Source organism: Carcharodon carcharias, chromosome 2 (assembly GCF_017639515.1).
Source record: "Carcharodon carcharias isolate sCarCar2 chromosome 2, sCarCar2.pri, whole genome shotgun sequence".
NCBI lineage: Eukaryota > Metazoa > Chordata > Chondrichthyes > Lamniformes > Lamnidae > Carcharodon > Carcharodon carcharias.
In genome coordinates, this window is record NC_054468.1 from 25,717,134 (window position 1) to 25,737,969 (window position 20,836).

General features: G+C 40.0%; 1 protein-coding gene across 5 annotated transcripts in view; it reads right to left on the minus strand.

Annotated features, from left to right (window-relative positions):
* LOC121290071 (plastin-1-like) overlaps positions 1-20,836 on the minus strand; it is a 135,779-nt gene that overhangs the window by 63,029 nt on the left and 51,914 nt on the right. For 2 of the 5 annotated variants that reach the window (XM_041210230.1, XM_041210238.1), the window contains exons 2-3: positions 5,636-5,744; positions 3,131-3,294 (exon numbers count right to left, since the gene is read on the minus strand). In XM_041210230.1, the coding sequence (XP_041066164.1) occupies positions 3,131-3,294; positions 5,636-5,705 (234 nt within the window). In that variant the 5' untranslated portion in view covers positions 5,706-5,744. Of the gene's footprint in view, positions 1-3,130; positions 3,295-5,635; positions 5,745-6,921; positions 6,944-12,652; positions 12,685-13,706; positions 13,807-20,836 lie in introns of those variants that run through there. The other 3 variants (XM_041210254.1, XM_041210263.1, XM_041210245.1) reach the window with 3 other exon arrangements.

A 20,836-nucleotide genomic window follows, 5' to 3' on the forward strand; every position in this document is an offset into this window, starting at 1 on the left:
AACAGGTGTGTGGGTGTGTGTGTGTGTGTCCCTGCACCAGATAGGGACCGTAGTGGTTCAAGACAGCAGTTCACCATCATCTTCTCAACGGCAATTAGGGATGGGGCAACAAATTCTGGCCTTGCTTGCGACTCCCACATCCCAAGAATTTAAAAAACATTACGCTAGCAGGTAAATTTTCCTGGTTTTTCTCCTGATTTCAGTAAGCATAGGAAAACGAAGTTGAGATGCACATGCCCCATGGGAGTTTCCTACATTCATCTGGACCCAGGCAATCTAATATGTCCAGGTACAATATCAGGAAAATTCACTCTAATGCTTGCTCTCTTTGGTGCCTTTACGAATGAGTTTGCAAGCTAACAACAATTTATAGATATACATGCTACGGACTAACACTTGACAAGGAAATGAGTGGACGTCCATGCACGTATTGGACATTTTCAGCAAGCAGAGGGAAAACTTTTGCCTGTTGGTCTGGGCTTGAATCTGGTTCATAAGTGAAAAGGTCAATACTCTGGACCATTACATAAGAACAGACAAAATAGGCCTTCAAGCCTGCTCTGCCTATCAACAAGATCATACCTGATCTTCTGCCTCTCTGCCACTATCCCCTGCTTCAATGCTTCACTTATATCAATCCAATTAACTAAATCCAGAATACTGGCACCTTCATATTTTAATGGAAGTGGTATTTCTTGGTATAATGTGTGCTCTCACTTATCAGTTTCTATTGCTTGATGATTTCCTCTACTTTTAAAAGTAACTTTCTTAAGCAACCCTTCATCCTCCACCTCTCTTTCAAATCAATTGGGAAGACAAAAAAAAAATCATAGATGACATTTACAGCATGGAAGGAGGCAATTTGGCCCATCGTGTCAGCTCCTCGCCATTTAGCCTATTCTAATCTTCCAGTCCTTGGCCCTTGTAGGTTACAGCAATTCAAGTGCATATCCAAGTAGTTTTGATATGTGTCATGTCCAATAAAGTCATGTCATAGTCATAATTTTAAAATATAAAATGGTACTCAGTGTGGAATTTCTGGAGCTGACCTCTTGTTAAAAACGGAAATTAAAATGCTACAAAAGGTGGCAATCGAGAGACACCTGATTTAGTCTGTGGATTCAAAATATTACACTGTCTTGAAAGGACAAAAAGACACATTCCAGACTAAGAAGTGTCATGACTCATCTCCTGAAACCATCCAAAGGGCATTTCCTGACTTGAATGGGTCATTCTGAAACCAAGATGATGTTGTTTCAAACCCACAAGGTAAAAGTCTGCTAATAATAGCTCAGGTTGTGACTAATCCACTGAAGCACAACACCATATTTGGAAAAGGGGACTGTGAGAAACCACATGGTGAGGCAGCCATGTTGGTCCCCCTTATAATCATTAAGTACTGTCTGCAAGGCACAACAACTGCAGAAACAGCAGCAAAAGAGGGCAGCAACATCTATGCCTTAAGACCTGGTGATTGCAACATTGTAAGGTCTCTAAGCTGGTTTCTTTTTAAGTTCACCAATACAGCAAACCAATCTCATAGTGACAAGACTACAAGTAACTAACTTCATGACCTGCAGGAAGTTCATCTCTTCGAGAGAATCCTGCAATAACTCTGCTATGCAATTTTGGCTACTGAATTCACATAGCTACATTTCAGGAGTGAAAAGACTCTTCTTTACCAATCCTGCCACTGTGTTTTCCAAGATGTGTGCAACTGTGTGTAAATATATATGCTGTAGCATTAGATTTTCAGGGTCAACACATGAACAAATAATCCCCTTTATTTAAACCCACAAAGTGCTTACTGTTGGTTATTCAAATTGTCTACACACACCTCTTCCTTTTGAAAATGCATACTGATTACAGAGTGTATGGGAAGGGAACAAGGGTTTCAATTCTCTCACCCCTGCTGTAACAAATGCGATAAGGTTTCTGCCTCTACCACCTTTCCTAGCAGCGACTTTCAGATCCCGGGGTGAAAAAGTTACTCCAACTCCTCAGCTAAAAAGTACTGGGATATGCACTTGAAATGCTGCAGTCTATCAAGAAGAGTAGGGCTTAATAGAGACCAAAAAGATAAACTTGTGTGTGAATCCTAGGATTGTTACAGCACAGAAGGAGGCCATTCAGCCCATCCAGCCAGTGCCAACACTGCAAATACAATCCAGCCAATCCCACTGCTCCACTCCCTCCTCATAACCGCGCAAAGGTCTTCCTTCAACTTCCATCCAATTTAGTCTTCAAAGCCACAATTGAACCTGCCTCAACCACACTTTCAGGTAATGCATTCCAGATCCTAATCACTCACGACATAAACAAAATAACCTCCCGCTGCACTGCACGATTCCACGATTGAGTAGTTGGCTCCAGTATAACTGTCCTTTAGGAACTGGTTAGGAGGACAGAAGCTTTGTAACTGGAACATTGTGTGGTCTGTAAATGAATGCACTCCAGAAATGAGCCTCCTGCAGTCCAGCCTGCACAGCAGAGTTAACAGTGAACTTAGAAGAGTCATAAACCCAAACCCATCCCAGCTAGTAGAATTCAAGGACTAAGAACTCAGAACTCCAAGGAGAAAATAGGCATGGTTCAAGTAGGAGACCAGACCAAAATCCAATTTAACTAATCTTTATACTCAGGATAATCTGAGTAAAGGGGCGACCATTTAAAACAGAGATGAGGAGGAATTTCTTCGCAGAGGGTAGTCAATCCGTGGAATTTTTTACCATAGAGGGCTGTAGAGACTGGGTCATTAAGTATATTCAAGGATGGGATAGAGAGATTTTTAATCAGTAAGGGAATCAAGGATTATTGGGAAAAGGCAGGAAAGTGGAGTGTAGGGTTATCATATCAGCCAGGATCTCATTGAATGGTGGAGCAAATTCAATGGGCCGAATGGCCTACTTCTGCTCCTACGCCTTATGGTCTTAGGATTCTTTTGGGATAAGTAAATGATGAGCAGGAGGCCATTTCACTTCCTATTCAATCCAACAAAACATCCGATTAATTATTCAAGCAGTACAGCGGAAAGTTGCACAGAAACAATCACGTGTCTGGAAATGTACAAAGGACAAAGAACCAAAAGGAGAACTACTAACCACAGAAAATAAATGCAATGTTCACTCACCGAAACAAATTCCTCAAAACTGATCTTTCCGTCCTTGTTGTGGTCTCCTACAGTTAGAATTTGTTCCACAATTTCACGCACCTTGTAACCAGGCAGGGGAAGGTTTGCCTCCTTAAAGAGGTCTTGAAGCTCATAATCACTGACGTAGCCAGAATTGTCAAGATCTTTTTAAAAAAAAATCAGATTTATACAGTCTGCACCAGAACAGCCAGGAAAGGAGGGAGAGAGAAAACAGGCAACTAAAGGTCATTTAGCCCAACATCAGTTGTTGAGAAAATGCTGGTATCTATTCTTAAGCAAGTGGTGACAATGCGCTTAGAAAAGCATAGTATGACTAGAACAAGTCAATATAGTTTTACTAAAGGGAAATCCTGTTTGACAAATTTATTGGAGTTTTTTTGAGGATATATTTAGTAAGGTAGATAAAGGGGAACCGGTAGATGCAGTATACCTGAATTTCAAAAAGGCATTTAATAAGGTACCACACAAAAAGGTTAATAGGCAAGATAATGATGCATGGAGTTGGGGGTAATATATGAGCATGGATAGAGCATTGGTTAACAGATAGGAAGCAGAGAGTGGGCATAAATGGGACTTTTTCAAGTTGGCAGGTAGTGAAAAATGGAGTACCACAAAGGTCAGCGCTGGAGCCTCAGCTCTAGATTGATATTATCTATATAATCTATATTAATGACTTAGATGAAGAGACAGAGGGTAATGTGTCTATGTTTGCTGATGATAAAGAGCTTGATGAAAAGGGAAGCTGTGGGGAGGATACAGAGAGGCTGCAAAGAGACATACAGGTTACGTGAGTGGGCAACAAGATGACAGATGGGTTAAAATGCAGGGAAAGGTGAAGTTATTCACTTTGGTCGAAAGAAAAGAAGAGCTGATTTTTTTTTAAGTGTGAAACTTGTAAGTGTTAATGTTCAAAGAGATTTGGGTGTGCTTGTACAAGGAATATCAAAAGTTAACATACAGGTACAGCAAACAATTAGGAAGGTAAATGGTATGTTGACCTTTATTGTAAGGGGATTGGAGTACAGAAATAAAGAAGTCCTACTAGAGTTGTACAGGGTTTTGGTGAGGCCACATCTAGAGTATTATGTGGAGTTTTGATCTCCAAATTTAAGAAAGGATATATTTGCATGGGAGGTGGTACAGCAAAGGGTCACTAAATTGGGCCCTGGGATGATGCGGATGAGCAGATTGGGTCTATTTTCTCTGGAGGTTCGAAGAATGGTGAGGTAATGTCATTGAAATGTACACAATTCTGAAGGGGCTTAATAGAACAGACACAGAGATTGTTTTCGCTGGTCGGGAATCTAAAACACAGGGTATACACATGGTAAAACACAGCATAGTCTTAGGATAAAAGACTGATCATTTAGGACTGCGATGAAGAGAAACTTCTTCACTCAAAGAGTTAGGAATTCTCTAGTCCAGAGGGTTGTGGGTGCTTTATCATTGGATACATTTAAGGCTGGGATAGATAGATTTTTGGCCTCACAGGAATATGGGCAGGGTAGTGAAGCTGGAGGTCAGTAGGATCAGCTCCAACTTGGAAGGAGCTGTGGCTTGCCGATGCAAATGAGAATATATGTGAGAGAGAGAGAGAGAGAGAGAGAGAGAGAGAGAGAGAGAGAGAGAGTGTGTGCAGATACGGGAGTAAAAGGGTGCCTCCATCTTGTGGTCAGAGATTTGTCGGGTGATGGGGAGGGGGGTTGTGGTGAGGGCCTCAGTGTCATCTTAAATCCTAGTCTGCCACTGGGAGGTCACTTCCATGCAGCTGCTGTCCTACTGAAGCCGCAGAGGGCCTGCAGACCAACAGGAAAATTCTAATTTGCTCTGATCCTTGGTCTTGATTGGCATCTTAATAGCCTTAACAAGCTATCCATTGCTTAGATGAGGCTAGCCATTCTCCCCTGAACTCAGCCTTCCCCAAATGGCTTGGGGGAAAAGGATAATGCCAGTAAACCAGCAGGCTGTGCAGTGGCATGAAATTATGCACACACCCAGCCTGTTTCCCCACCCCCAATCGGGGCAAAAATCCTACATGTCATTTCTATAGTGGGCCACAACCCCAGGGAATTTTTTCCCCCCTTCTGCACTTAGATCAACATTTCATTACAGAAACAAAAACAGAATTACCTGGAAAAACTCAGCAGGTCTGGCTGCACCGGCAGAGAAGAAAAGAGTTGACGTTTCGAGTCCTCATGACCCTTCAACAGAACATGAGGACTCGAAACGTCAACTCTTTTCTTCTCCGCCGATGCTGCCAGAATCTGCTGAGTTTTTCCAGGTAATTCTGTTTTTGTTTTGGGTTTCCAGCATCCGCAGTTTTTTGTTTTTATTTCATTACTGAAGGACGATGTAATTAAAATATATTTTTTAAACAGTCTAGAAGTTAATTACAGCAGCACAACCATATCAATAGAGCTTTTGTTTCACCAAAATAGAACAGTGGATGAAAGCCAAAGTTTTATAAACAGACAAAAACCATACCTATTTTGTTAAAAGCTTCCTGCATTTCCTCCAGTTCTTCCCGGGAGATATGAGTTGTGTGGTTTTCCATCTTTAACCAAACTGGATGGTCTTCTTTATGCTTTCAGGCCTAATTTGAGCAGAAGATCAATTCAATAACTTTAATTCTTGAAGCAAATGGAGTACGAGAGAGAACACAGTCTGTTTTGAAAGGGAGTGTCTGTTTATTTTAAAACCAGTCATTAGTATGACTGTTACTCATGACTCGGTGTTGTGAGACAGAGAGTCAGTCTGCCCCTTCACAACCTCTACAAGAATATTTGCTGGTTCAGAATTACTATTTTCCTCCAGTTTTTCTAAAATTTTGAAAATGTTATTTGAAGCGGCTTCCCAAAATTACAATGTAAGGCCCTCCATCCCTATAGAAGCATTTGTGCCATTAAGTTTATTTGTGTTTTGAACACTGCCTTGCCCTCAATGACTTCAAGGCCTGTTTCTGGTTACAATATAGAAGCAGAGCAATGGTTTATACTTCTCCAAACAATGGCTGACCAGCTAAACAGAAAATTATACTAGACTGCGGTGAAACAATTCAAGTGGTTTACAAATGTAAATTTACGATGACTGTTACCACTAGGTGAGAATGGGTGAACTGGCTCCCCTGTACGCAACCTCCTCAGTTGATCACAAAGGTTTAAAGTTTTTTTGTTTTGAGGATATGCCATTTCCAGATCAGAGCGTATACTTAAGCTGTGAACGATAAGGAGGCAAAGAATCATTCAGCCCTCACGCAGTCATTAGTGGGATACACACACACATGCAGCAGAAGTAAGGAGAGTTAGAGCCTGTGTCCTTGAAGCATAGATTTTAAAACATCGTGGCTGATTTAGATTCGCTGGTTTCTTGGAGGTGGTCAGATTTAGAAGTTGCTGTAATTATCACGAGCTCTCGGTTTGCTCTGTAGGTTTCTGGTACAATTGGCTTCTCAAACCAGGTGACACGCTTACTCCAAATGAGAAGTGGAGCACATGCAGCCCTCGGTTCGTTTTCTCTGCTGAAGGCTTTTTGGGCACCACATCTGTGTCAGTTGCAATCTCTCACTAGTGGCTGACAGCCTTGCCTTAAAATACTTCACTCACTGTGTATTTCAAGAGATTTTGGGTAAGACTGTCTGTGGCAGCCATTGTTGCAATATCCAGTACTTTGCATTTTTAATGTCTCTTCTTTAGACAGTTATGAGTTTCAATGGGTGTGTGATTCAATGTCTCTCTCTTCACATCCCCAAGGGTGATTTATTGGTTTCTCACCTTCAGCTTGAACCGTGGCCTGGCATGTTTCAGTAACTTGCTCTGTCTCAGTTCTGAAAAAGTTAGTCAGTTGAAAGCTAAGAAATCTTATTTTTGAAAATAAAGGGGCATAGCCTCATGACACTGCTAATGCTAAGCTTTTATAGTTTGTGTCCCACCGACTCTCAAATCTCTGACATGTTGAAAGCAATGGACAGAGTTGCGGTGAGAGGACAGATGTATAGGATCAATCTATCCAATGGGGGAGGGCAGGGTGGGGTGATTGTGGGGGAAGCTTATGGAGTCAAATGACTTTATGTTCCTTGTTCAACTGATTCAACAGATGGAAATTTACATACATTCAAAATGATATATAGATATGTAAAACAAAAACAGAATTACCTGGAAAAACTCAGCAGGTCTGGCAGCATCGGTGGAGAAGAAAAGAGTTGACGTTTTGAGTCCTCATGACCCTTCAACAGAACTGACTGAATATTAGGAGAGGGGCGGTCTCCTCTACATTGAAGACACCAAACATAAACTGGGCGACCGCTTTGCAGAACACCTGCGGTCTGTCCGCAAGAAATACCCAAACCTCCCTGTCGCTTGCCATTTTAACACTCCACCCTGCTCTCTTGCCCCTGTCTGTCCTTGGCTTGCTGCATTGTTCCAGTGAAGCCCAACGCAAACTGGAGGAACAGCACCTCATCTTCCGACTAGGCACTTCACAGCCTTCCGGACTGAATATTGAATTCAACAACTCCCTCCTCCATCCCCACCCCCTTTCCGTTTCTTCCCCCTTCCTTTTGTTTTTTCCAATAACTTACATAGATTTTTCTTTTCCCACCTATTTCCATTATTTTTAAATCTTTTATGCCCTGCTAGTCTTTCCACCCCACCCCCACTAGAGCTGTACCTGCCATCCATTCTTAATTAGCACATTAGTTTAGATAATATCACCACCTTCAACACCTCTTTGTTCCTTTGCCTGTGACATCTTTTGATTATCTGCTCCTATCACTGCTTGCTTGTCCCTACAACCACACCACCACACCCCCCCCCCACACACACACACACACACACACACACACACACACACACACACACACACACACACACACACACACATTAAACCAGCTTATATTTCACCCCTCTCCTAATATTCATTCAGTTCTGTGGAAGGGTCATGAGGACTCGAAACGTCAACTCTTTTCTTCTCCACCGATGTTGCCAGACCTGCTGAGTTTTTCCAGGTAATTCTGTTTTTGTTTTGGATTTCCAGCATCTGCAGTTTTTTGTTTTTATCTATAGATATGTAAAACCCATTGCTAACATGGAGACAAACCAATTGTTTTTAAAAGAAAACCATTTTGTTTTGTAAGTCCGCATAACCCTCAGGACTCCTTTTTAAAATTATTTAGCTTTTGTATATTCAGTTGGACATCATCTGGAAATGGCTAGGATGGAGATTCAGTCAGTCATTAGATTTTTTAAAATCCATCTGTATTTTTTGATTAGATTGCTTGTTCTCAGTGTTTATTGGGGAACATGTCAAAAACCTTCAATGGCTTAAAACATATACAAGTGAAAAAACATAAGACAAGATTGTAAAGATTGTCTGACATAACAGCACAACAGTGCGATTAAGCAACAAGCAGCAGCCTGCATTAGCATTTTCATAAAGCCATCAAAAATTGTGTTAACTCATGACAAGAGTTTTTTTTTTTACACTTAATGACCGATTCTCTTTCAACCCATACCCAAATCCCTCAGACCCAACCCTTACACCAACCAGTGCTGGCGCCCAAAATCCTGATGCGGTAGCAGAGCCATTTAATAAAATTCTCTCTCAACCGGTAGCTCTTTCTGGATTCAGGCTCCCAATTGATCATCATTCTGAAACAAGTGAAGATTGAGCATCTTTTTTGCTTTGGGTATTTTACCCAATTATGTTTAATGATAATCAGTACATCAGCTTCTTGTGTAATAACATGAAACAAGTACTTATACAAGAAGCACTGGTAAAATGGAAACCCATGATACTATGTCCAAAAACGTCAGCTCCATGTGTCACTGAAGCTTCCTTCCACTCTGGGCAACTTCCCTTTAAGAGGGCCAGACTGCCTTTAAGAGCAGCAGGCTGGCTGCACCATGTGATATCACAAAACACTGTTCTACCCATACTGAGCAATTAGGCACCCGGCAGCACAAACCTCACCCAGGCCAACTTTGCAAAATTTTTCAATAAAGAAGAAGCACCAAGCATCCATGCTGCCTGCCTCAATGGGAACAGGCTGACTCTTCCACCCAAAAATGTACCTTAACAGGTTTAAGCCTTAAATAGGTACACCTTTACATCAGCAACAGTACATGTAATAGCAATGTATTACAAGAATCTAGCTTTGTATATTTCACTAGGTCCACCGTCTGTTCATGCTGGTCACTAAATAGGTATTATGCTCTCTATGGTTTAACAAAGGTGCCAAAGTATATTAATTGACTAAAAGTAATGAAAAGAGAGACTCCCAAAAGATCCAATAAAGCAGTAGCTGTAGATGGAGTGGTGTAGCAGTGGTGAGAGATGTTGTGCTAAGGACAGAGACATGCCATTTTTACAAAGGTGCAAATAGATGTTTTGGCAGCTGATGTCAAAGGTCAAAATAAATGTCTCTTGATGGATTGGAGTTCATGTTTGAAGTAAAGCACATAACCAGGTAATATGCCAAGGCTGTGTGCTGGTATCTTGAGTAATGGGATGGAATCAACAGATAGAACCTAGAGTTGTTACAGTGGTGAAGCCAATTGTTTTATTAAATTAAAAAAATTCAAGATTCTTTTGTCTGAAATCCCAGATTTCTTCTGCATTTTTTAAATGTGTCCCTCATTGTAGATTCTCATAGCACTGAGATTTTATATAAATCTTATTTTGTATGCTCATTCTTGTTTCCTCTTTCTCAGCCTTAATCTTTGCCGCAATCTTTTATCTTTTTACAGTTTTTCCATGCTGGGGTTCCTGGAAGAAGAATTCCTCCATTGTGTGTAACAAGATTGTGAATTTATTTCTAAACAATGGATTTTATAAGTAGTGCATACAGTAAATCATCCTACCAGAACTTGATCAGATTGGTCTACATAAGACCTGCATCACTGCAAGCCAAGAAAGTTTTAGACTTGGACCTTCACTCTAACAGACCAGCCATTGAAGAAGCCAAAACTTGCTACTATTCTACCATTCTCAGCAATTCCTTGCTCTTTCAAAACAAGTATATTTACATACACTAATTTCACATGACATTACTGAAAAGTATGTTTTCTTTAAATTTGAAACAATTTATACTCCAAACACTAAACCAGAGCTATGGTCCAGGTACTACAGCTCACTGCTATTGGGAAGGGTTTGTTTTGTCTCATAAAGAGGTCTGGAGGCATGCGTGGTTGAACATTAAGGCCAGCAATTTCTGGTCTGTGTGTGGGGGCGGGTCCCGCTCGCTGACGCATAAACTGACGTGCGGTGATGTCGTGCATGTGTCCCGACGTCACCACGCATCTTTCATTCGGCGGGCATGCAGTCCACTCCGGTGCGCGCCCACCGAACTAAGGCCCATTAAGGCCATTTACAAATCAATTAACCCAATTGAGAAAGTTGCCCATCCAATCTTAATATTGACGGGCAAGCAAAGAGCCCTGGCGGCCTTCGCATTTTTCATGAAACCTCATCCACAGGTGGGATGAGGTTTCATTAAGGTTTTATTAATTAAATAAAAATTATGAAAATTCATAAACATGACCCAGCTCATGTGACATGGTCACATGAGGGGACATGTCCGAATAATTTTATCTTTTTATTTTTTCCAACTTTAACACTGAACTTAATCTCCCTGAGGCAGCTCCATGCCTCGGAGGTTTCTGCGCTCTTTCGTGCACATGCACGAAAGAATGCAGGCCCTGACACTCACTCCTCGCCCCCCCCTCCCGTGCGCGCAGGTAGTGCTGAGCTGTACTCAGTGCACATCACACTGGGTGGGCCTTAATTGGCCTGCCCACATAAAATGGTGGCGATCGGCTCTGCGCCTATCCGGCAGAGAGAAAATTCTCCCACAAGTGTTTATTGGTAACAATATACATCTCCAGGATACAGTCCTAACAAGGTAAAATCTCCATGCTGGATTCTGCTAGACTGTACTGTACTCAGTTCACTATCATGTGACTCTCAACATCATACTGTGGGCAGTACTGCTCTCCAGTCCACATTAACCCTTGCTATGCCGAATATCCTATTCTGTGACTCTCAACATCATACGGTGGGCGGTACTGTTCTCCAGTCCACATTAACCCTTGCTATGCCAAATACTCTTATGCTATAATTGTCACACTGAACACAAGCAAAAGCCAAGAAACCAGTTTGGCCAGACAACTTTAACTGGACTACTTTGAATTTAGGAGGTAAAGATATTCAGAATTTTCATTACAATAAATTTAACCACTTGTTTTATTTCTAGCTAAGTACAGCCACAGAGAGAATATTCATAGAGATCCAACTCGCTCTTTTCCATTCCTCCCACTCAGTGTGAGCAAGCAATCTTCCTACCTATGCCACAGATGGGTTTCATGTAACATCCCCTTCACATAATAAAACTGCGGGACAAGATGGTATTATACGTATCTTCCTGTTGAACCAAAGAGAAAAAGCATCTCAATTGTAAAAGTTTGAACCGAAGTAGATCTACCCATTATCACGCAAACTTGATCCAGAAATTATAGGCTGAAATAAATACAAAAGCTTTGGAAGAACTCAGCAAGTCTGGAAGCATCTGTGGAGAGAGAAACAGATTTAATGTCTCAAGTCCAATATAACTCTTCTTCAGAACAAAGAATCATATCGGACTTGAGACGTTACCTCTGTTTCTCTCTCCACAGATGCTGCCAGGCTTGCTGAGTTTTTCCAACACTTTTTCAGATCTCCACAATCCACAGTATTTTGCTTTTACTATAGGCTGAAAATTCGTCAACCCAACTCTTCCAGGAACTGAGCTACCCAAATACTCCCTGATAATTCCAAAGCAAATGTTTAAAATGTCCCTCACAAGCTGTTCAGCCCTAATATTATCATATTTTATTACAATTGCCAAGTATGTCACTGAGCTGCACCTGGATTATCAACTTCTGAATTCTACAGGCACATCCCCTAAACTGTCCCTCACTGCCTTGCCTGATAATGTCAGTTACAAATCCAAAATAAGTTTAAAATTCACATGATTATAAAATGCATCCAGCTAAGAAATTTTGTTTTGAACTGTTTTAGAACTAAGAATCAATTTACAAAAATAGAACAGTATTAAAGCGTAAAGCAATGAATTATAGACTTCAACATGAAGTTTAGTTTCTGCTTACAAAATTCTATCTTCCATTTCCTTCAAGGGCAAATCATTGATCAAACTACTACTGAGTAGACATATTAGTAGATTCTGATTAAAGGGAATACCTTAATTATATAAATTGAACAGTCTGACTGAAAGGCAAGAGTACAACATTGAAGCGCACCCTCAGGGTCATTTAGGGATGGGCAACCCATGGTAGCCTTCCCAGTGATGTCCACAGCCCATAAATTGAATAAAAAATAAATACTCTTTATCCTTTCATCTTCAAAGTCTAGGCCTACTACAATGCAGCTGAGCTCAAAAGTGCTGTTGGCAATTTACCCACCTCTAGCAAAGGCCTTTAATCCTTCAGATGTGTTGTTTGCTAGCCTTACCTCAGATGGGGGCACTACAATTGACTTCCTTAATCCTGAACAACTGCTGGAAAAACTGAACAGCCTGGGCACTGTGCCCAATTGCAATTCAAAATGGAACCCTTCCCCCATTTCCTGTATGCTTTCATGGACACCCTTTTTAAAAAAAATTACAGTCAATAATATTACATTTCTTTCCCAGACTATGCCATGCAATGAGTCACTTCAAACCTCCTGCACTTTATTTTTGTTATTTGTGTGTGTTATGTTCATTACTGGAGTAGTAATCCAGAAAAAAAAATCCAGGCAACACAAATCCAAACCTCAAAAGTGACAATTTGAAAATTTGGATTTTGTTTTAAATATTTGGAAATAAGAAAAATGGGATCAGTGAAAGTGACCATGAAGCTGACAGATTGATGTTCACCACTGCCCTTTAGTGGAGGAAACACACTGTCCATAATAAGGTCTAGATTTTCAATCTGTGGTCGGGAACATGACAATTGGATGAATTCCAGGTTCTGACCCTGCACCCGTGCTGCATTGCTCATAATGTTATTTTTAAAATGTAACTTGGCTAATTAGCCAGGAGTTGAACTCAGCACCCAATCAGTGGCACAGAACCCCTCCAGAAGGTCTGAATTGCCTGTCTGCCTGGTGCCAGCAACAAAGGCATGTGGTAGCCCTGCCAGAGGCTGCCATTGCCTTGCAAATTAGAGTTGGTATCTCCTGGGAAGGCCAGGGGAGGTCAAACATGGTAGAAAACAACCATGGAGGACAAGGTAAGAACTGGAGCTCATGCCAGCACTAGCTGGCCCCACAGGTTTGTTTCAAAAACAGCTCAGAAGAAATCTATTTGGGCCCCGCAGTGAACCCAACAGTAAGAGTCTTTTACGTTTATGTTCCATGTAAATTTATATATGTGAAAAGCATATTACTCTTCTATTCCCCGTTACACTCGCCATTCTGGTGAATCTTAGCAATCGAACAGCGGCTAAAATTTCAAAGTATAATAATACAATCACTGGCACTGTTGTTAAATCATTCTGTATTGTATACAGCAAGTTGTACCCACCTCTTCTTTGATTTTTATCTCCATAAACCTCTTTGCCCCTTTTCTCCTTTAAGGCGCTCTTTAAAACCTACTACTTTGACTAAGCTTTTGGTCATCTGCCCTAATGGCTCCTTATGCAGTTGTGTCAAATTTTGTTTTGTAACACTCCTATTACATTCAAAGGTGCTATGTAAATAGTTGTTGCGGTACGGCTCAAACAGCTGAATTTTTAACTCATTGCTTGTACTTATAACTTCAGCCTGTTTTCCTATGTTCTATGTTCCTTTTATCTTATAATTTGCCCCTTTCTATTTTTATGTCCTGTCTTTCTACTCCTCCTTTCTGTATTGCCACCAATTTATCATAGGCTTACTCACAATGCAATCTTTAGCTAGGCTTCAATACAACGTAATACAAACAAAACAATCTACCATTGAACAGCAACTATTGTTGTTTCCCATGACTTTCAAACTTTGTGACAAATTATGTGGATTTTATTATTGTTTCAAGGAAATGTTACAGTAAGGATTTTGTATATTATATATAGAAAACAACTTTCAGCTTCCACAGTCCTACGCAGCGCAGTTTTGACTCACTAACCCTGAGGAATTCTGACAATGAGTGATCTTGACTTAAAACAAACAACCACCGATTATACCTCATCATCTAGAGTGATCTTTGTTGCCTATTTCTGGGTCATGGCAGGCTAACTGAGAAGCTCAACTGGGGAGGCCATGGGCCCCCAGGGTTCTGCGAGATGAACTTGGTATCCCTCAATTGCCCAATTGCTATTCTGAAGAAACATCTACATTTGTCTGAGCAAGTTGGCTCCCTCAAAATTCAACCTGTGAAGTGTTTTGAAAAGTTTTGACTAAAGGCACTTAATACCATTAAAGAAATTGATGTCGCAACTCAAGTTCAACCAGCCGGAGACTGTCAAATGACCACAGCGGAGGGAGATGATGATACTGGCTATGGAGGGTTTCAACCATCTGATAGTTTTCTTTTTAGAAAAATACTTATATGTTAGAGGATTTGTGGAATTTTATAACACAAAAGGGAGCGTCAGAAGCAAAAAAGGTTGGGGCTATCAGCAATAAAACTAATTTTGTCTCAATAAAATATTAAGGGGCTTGCATTCATAGTTTTTTTCTTTAAATCTCTCTCAAAAATATCCCGCATAGAATAAAATGAAGTGAAATAGAGTAATAGTTACAAAAGATGATTATATGGGTCTTCAGTACAACACAATCATGCTCAAAAATTGTTCAAAAACAAAGCACACAGACAATGATTGTCTCTCAATGGCTAAGTTTTGATGACGATGTGCTTTTCATCCTTGCAGAATAGACTTCTCTCTATTACACACTAAATCAGACTGGATGTGTAACCATTGTAACACCCAACTTCCTGATGTGAATGCCAACAGCGTTATAACCAGCACAATTTAGTCAATATATACAACAGGGCATCAACTCTGCGGTTGCAATTTTCATCATGACACCCATTCAATTGTGAAATGTTGAGCTTGATCTGTGTGTTAGCTGAAGCTGAAGATTGTTAATCAAACATCAGCCCTTATCTGTAAGAAAGATCTTAGTGGAGACACTTAAGTCTTGCCAATTTTAATTCAGCAATTCTATTTCTGGGTATTAATTTGGTGTGACTATGCCAGCACTAAAGGGACATATGGAGAGACTTTATTTTAGTCAACTGTTTGCTCTGACTTTGAAAGAGAGTCAGAGCACATATCCTTACCTGTGAAACTATAATAAAAGTTAATTTTTCTGCTAAGTAATTATTCATTTTAAATTTCTGCAATGTGCTCTTTAAATCTTTTCCCCTTAGGCTACATCACAGACAACCAACAGAATTTTCATACAAATGAAGTAATGTTTACATTGCCAGGAGGTGAGAATTTGATACCAACGTTCAGTTGCAAAATGGACACAATGATCTGATTGATCTAACAGCTCAAAAATATCTAGGGATCCCAACAACAACAACAACATTTGGTGAACACAATGCATTTTGATACCTAGCCTCAAGAATAAGACAAAGATGGCAACCACCTTTGCAAAGCAATTTTTGGGAAACATTTTTAAGTTAATGGTTTCAAATCTACATCAAGGATTGCATAAAAAGAGCTCCGAGGACCCTACCAAGGAATATATCTGACGTATGACACCAGATCTAGTCTGTTTCAAAATATCACAAATTAAATTGGACTTATACGTTTTTGGAAGTAAAAATGTACATATATGTTATTTTCTATGGCTGAGGATTTCAGTTGTAGATGATCTGAGGCAGGAGCAGAGATAAATTATATTACTTAAGTGGATGTAGGTCGTTTTGATGGTGGAGAGGGTATGGGGACAGAAGCTCAGTGTTTTGTTTGACCAGGCTGAGATAGTGAATACTTAGGGTCAGCATCAGACAGTGCTTCGGGTGGAACATTGAGTCAGTGGTGAGGGAATGGTGTTTGCAGTGGGAACAGAGTAATGGCTTCAGCCTTCCCAACATTTAATTCAACAAAATTTTTGCTCATCCAGTACTGGATGTCAGACAAGCAGCCTGAACAATTTCAAGCAATGCTTTGTTTTTATAGCAGCTTAGACATACTAAGCTACTTATAAGTCTACATTAGGAATGTTCCAATTTTTAGTCAATAGTTCATACTTGTGTAATTTAATCATGTGAAAAAGGTTTATTCCAGTCTATATAACATGGTATAAAATTACTACATAACAGAAACCAGTCAGTAGACTTCTAAATAATTTGAAACAGTTTGAACATTTCTACATATGTCATAAAGTACTATTCTGAAAGTATACAAGGTTAATTGATGCATTGAGCCAGTAGAATGCTCTGGGGACCTGGGTTCAAATCCCATCACTGCAGATGGTGAAATTTGAATCCAATAAAAATCTGGAATTAAGTCTAATGATGACCATGAAACCATTGTCGATTGTTGCAAAAACCCATTTGGTTCAATAATGTCCTTTAGGGAAGGAAATCTGCCATCCTTACCTGGTCTAGCCTAGTGTGACTCCAGACCCATAGCAAGTGGTTGATTCTTAAAATGCCCTCTGAACAAGAGCAATTAAAGATGGACAATAAATGCTGGCCCATATCCCTTAAACGAATAAAAAAAATTGGTGGACATAACTTGATATGGCACTGAAGACTCTAACCAAGAAAACCCTAGTTTTAATCACCGATCTATACAAAATTAACTGATCGTTACAATGATAGACTTGAGTTAGTTGGGAAGGGATGTCATAATTGCCCTCAAATTCCTCAAATTAGAGGAGGAATAAGTTGGTTGGGACTCCTACTGGATTTGGTGGATGTCAAGTGAATTCACAATCAGACTTATTGGTGATAGTCCCCATTGTAAAATGCCTTGCTGACATGTGACGTCCAGGCTCACATATAAAAAGTGGTATCAGAGAGCCACCTCCACTTTGGGAGGGGAATTTCAGCATGAGATGACAAAAATAGTAATGAGAGCAGAGAGAGAGAGAGAGAGAGAGAGAGACAGACAGACAGACAGACAATCTAAAATAACAGCAATATGTTTTTAATACAGACTGTAATAGGTTTTCACCAGATATAATATTTAAAACAAGCAAAACCAACTGTTTCAGTGTAAGCAAGATCTTTTAGCTATAGAACTATTCAAAAATATGGTAATTTGCTGGGTCTTCATGGATTTCTATTTTTCGCTTCGCAGGCACATTTGATACCTCATTAGATATATGCATTGCTTGGTACGGCAATGATGACTGTATATAACATGACAAGCACTCCCTCCATCAAATGTTAACCTGGCCTAATGATAGCACTTTTGCCTCTGAGTCAACAAGTTGTTATTGCTCCAAACATCACTGCTGTACCTCTGTACAAAATCTGAGCCAACCCTTGGAGCAGTACTTGTTGGGATGTTAAAGTTTTCATAGTCTTCAGTATGGTAACAGCAAGCCTTTATTAACTACTTGTAACTATATACAATATACAGTTCCTGACTAGGTTTTAACATCTCTGACCAACACTACACTAACCCTAGGTCTAGGGTCATGTGCTTTCTTATATCACTGTGTGGGCAGTACTGGACTCAGTCCCACATTAACCCTGTATTTACCAGACCCTTAAACTACAGTGCTGAGGGAGTACTGCAATGCCAGAAATACTATTTTTAAATATGAGGCATTAAAAGCAAACAACATTGGTCTGTTTAAGTGGATGTAAAAGATCCCAAGCTCATAATCAAAGAACAGTAACATTTATCCATCAACAAGTATCACCTAATAAAAAACAATTAGCTGGTCATTTATTGTGGTGCTCTTTGCAAGACCTCGTGTAAATTAGTGACCATAATCGCCTAAATAACAGCAATGGCTACACCTCAAAAGTAATAAATTTGCTGGTGTCCTTTGGATTATATAAATGCAAGTCATGTCTTTCATCTTTCTGTAACATTTCTGAATAAAGAGAGACCCTGAAGTTAGATAAAAAAGTTGTTTTGTATGGTGTTTATAAAAAAACCTTATTGCATCACTCAGAATCATCCCAAAACACTTGACACAATGAACTGCTTTGTTGTGTAGTTACTGCTGTTATGTAAAGTGCATGGGAAGATCTCACTGTTCATCTCGTTTACTGTTAATAATGAACTAATCTGCTTCTGATTGTGAATTCCAGACAGCAGCCTATAATTTACTGCTGCTTGCACTTCAGTTTGAACACAGACGCTGCAGCATATGATGGCAAGGTTGGAAGGTGTTTGGCATCAACTGGTGGAACAAGGAGGTGCAAAGACTACTTCCCGGTAATCTTTCTCCACTGATTGCTAGAAGCCTTCTGGAAAATAAACTTTCATTCCTGCGATTTGATAGCAAAACTGTGACATTGGTGTCTAATTTCATCTGTGATCTGAACAGCTCAAATGCTGTTATGTAAATGATCAGCCATAATCAAACTGAATTGCGGATCAGGTCCGAGGGTCCAAAATGGCCTACTCCTGCTCCTATTTCCTCTGTTCCTATCAAACATATTTTGCTAGGGAAGCAGTGTGGCAATACAAAGACCTAGATTAGGGTATTATACAGTTTGTCAGTTCTGATGAAGAGCTGAAAAGTTAGCTCTGTTTCTCTCTCCAGGGACACAGCAGGGTCTGATGAGAATTTCCAGCATGTTCTCCTTTTATTGGGTCTATTGGTTCATGTGAATAATTGACACATTCTGCAGGTCTTCAACAGCGTGCACACAAGCTATACATTAGCCTTGGTACTGTACTTTTGCCAACTGCATCCAAAATCTCAAGCTCAAACAAATTCTACTGAGAACATTCTCATCAACTCCTCCCTGAAAGTTGAAATTTAATCTCAACCAAGAAGTGAAAATCTATAGGAATTTTCACTGCCTGGCTGAAATGATCTTTGTACATAAGAAGTGAAATGAGAGTTCAACTTATATTAAAAATTATGATGTAATTCAAAAGCCAGATATTCAGTTCTGCTCCCCTCTGTTTTTCAATTTAAAAAAATGCTCATTTGTCATCATGCTGAAGAATCTAATTCAAAGTTGTGATGAGCTTTGACCCAGAATCAGTACGTCAAGAAAACATTGTAATTTCTTTAAAACGCTTGTGGAATCCAATTGTTTAAGAATGTTTGAAGAAGGGCTTTCAGAGTTTGCATCAAATGTGAAGGGATCAGTCATACCTTTCCTGAACAATAAATACTTGTCCATGTGACCTGGTGGCCCTTGAGCAGGAAGCAATACCAACAGGAAGGAAGTGAAGATATGGATTTGGCCAGACACAAAGGAGAGCTACAGAGAGCTGAAGGCAGAAGGCGATCAGCACACAGATGCAGACACAAAAAGAAAGAAGAAGGAAGAACACAGAATTCTTGAAAGGTAAAGAAGCAAATCTCTCTCAGGAAGAAGTCAGATTTTCTGGTAGCAGAGAAAATGACAGGGAGCTCTTGGAGACATTATGCAAGCTGGCCAGAAAGGTCTAAAACCTAGCAGGCTTTGAGAATAGTTGAGAGCTGTGATCAGTTGAAAAGGAACTCTGAAAAGCTATGCCATAAGGACTGTCATGAACTGAGTGGGGGGGGTGGGGGGCGTTCATAGAAGTGTGCCATGATGATAATCATACCAACAAAACACGACAGTGAAAGTAGTTGTCAGAAAGAGCTCCTGACCTGCCCTACATGAATAAATAACATATTATGAATTGTGTAGTTACATAGTGTCACATGTCTGCAGGGAGTGATCTGGGTACATGTGGCTGTATATGACATATATTTATTGCATCAACTATTCAAAGGGATTTTAGTTGAGGTATCATTAACCTGTTTAATTTGTGTTTGTTCTGATTCACATTAAAATAAAAAAGTTACAAAAAAGCAAAATTTCTTCATTTGGGGGTCATTCAGTAAATTTAATTATTTTGAATTACAGTTCCCCCATAGGGATTGTAACAAAATGTAATCCTTCCTTTTCAAACACTGACATAGCTGCTGTGTATTTTTAAATAAGTTCAGTCCGTCTTTATTTCAGATTTCACATTTGCCATTTTTAGCCCTACATTAAATTTAACCTGCCAGGTCACATGGGACAATATTTCTTATTATCCAAGAAAGGTACAACTGATTTCTTCACAATTGATGCAAACTCTCAAATGGCACAATCAGAATGGAAGTGATGCTTCAAAGCTTGAACTGATGGCTGAGCTTCTTCAATGACTTCAAAGGCTTTAATGTATTCAGCTTTGAAAGTTTAAACAAAAAAGGTGTGCAATGCAATCTCAAGAATGTTTGGCTGTGTTCCAAACCTCACTAATAGATTCAGCTCAGCAGGAGTTTGTGTCAAGCAGATTATGAGTTTGCTTAACTTGACAGTTTTAGGATAATGACTTTTGATGTGGTTCTTGAATTACTGTTTATTTTGACAATTTAAGAACACCTCAAAGTTATTATAGTGCTCAAGAATTCTGTACATTGTGGATACTGGTTGGGTGGGCATGTGGGGCTGATGGAACATGGGAGTGGGCAGGTGGGCATGGGAAGCATTGAGAGATGAGGAGGGCAAGAGGCCTCACACTCAACAGGACCAATACCCCAGGATATGAAGGCAGACCT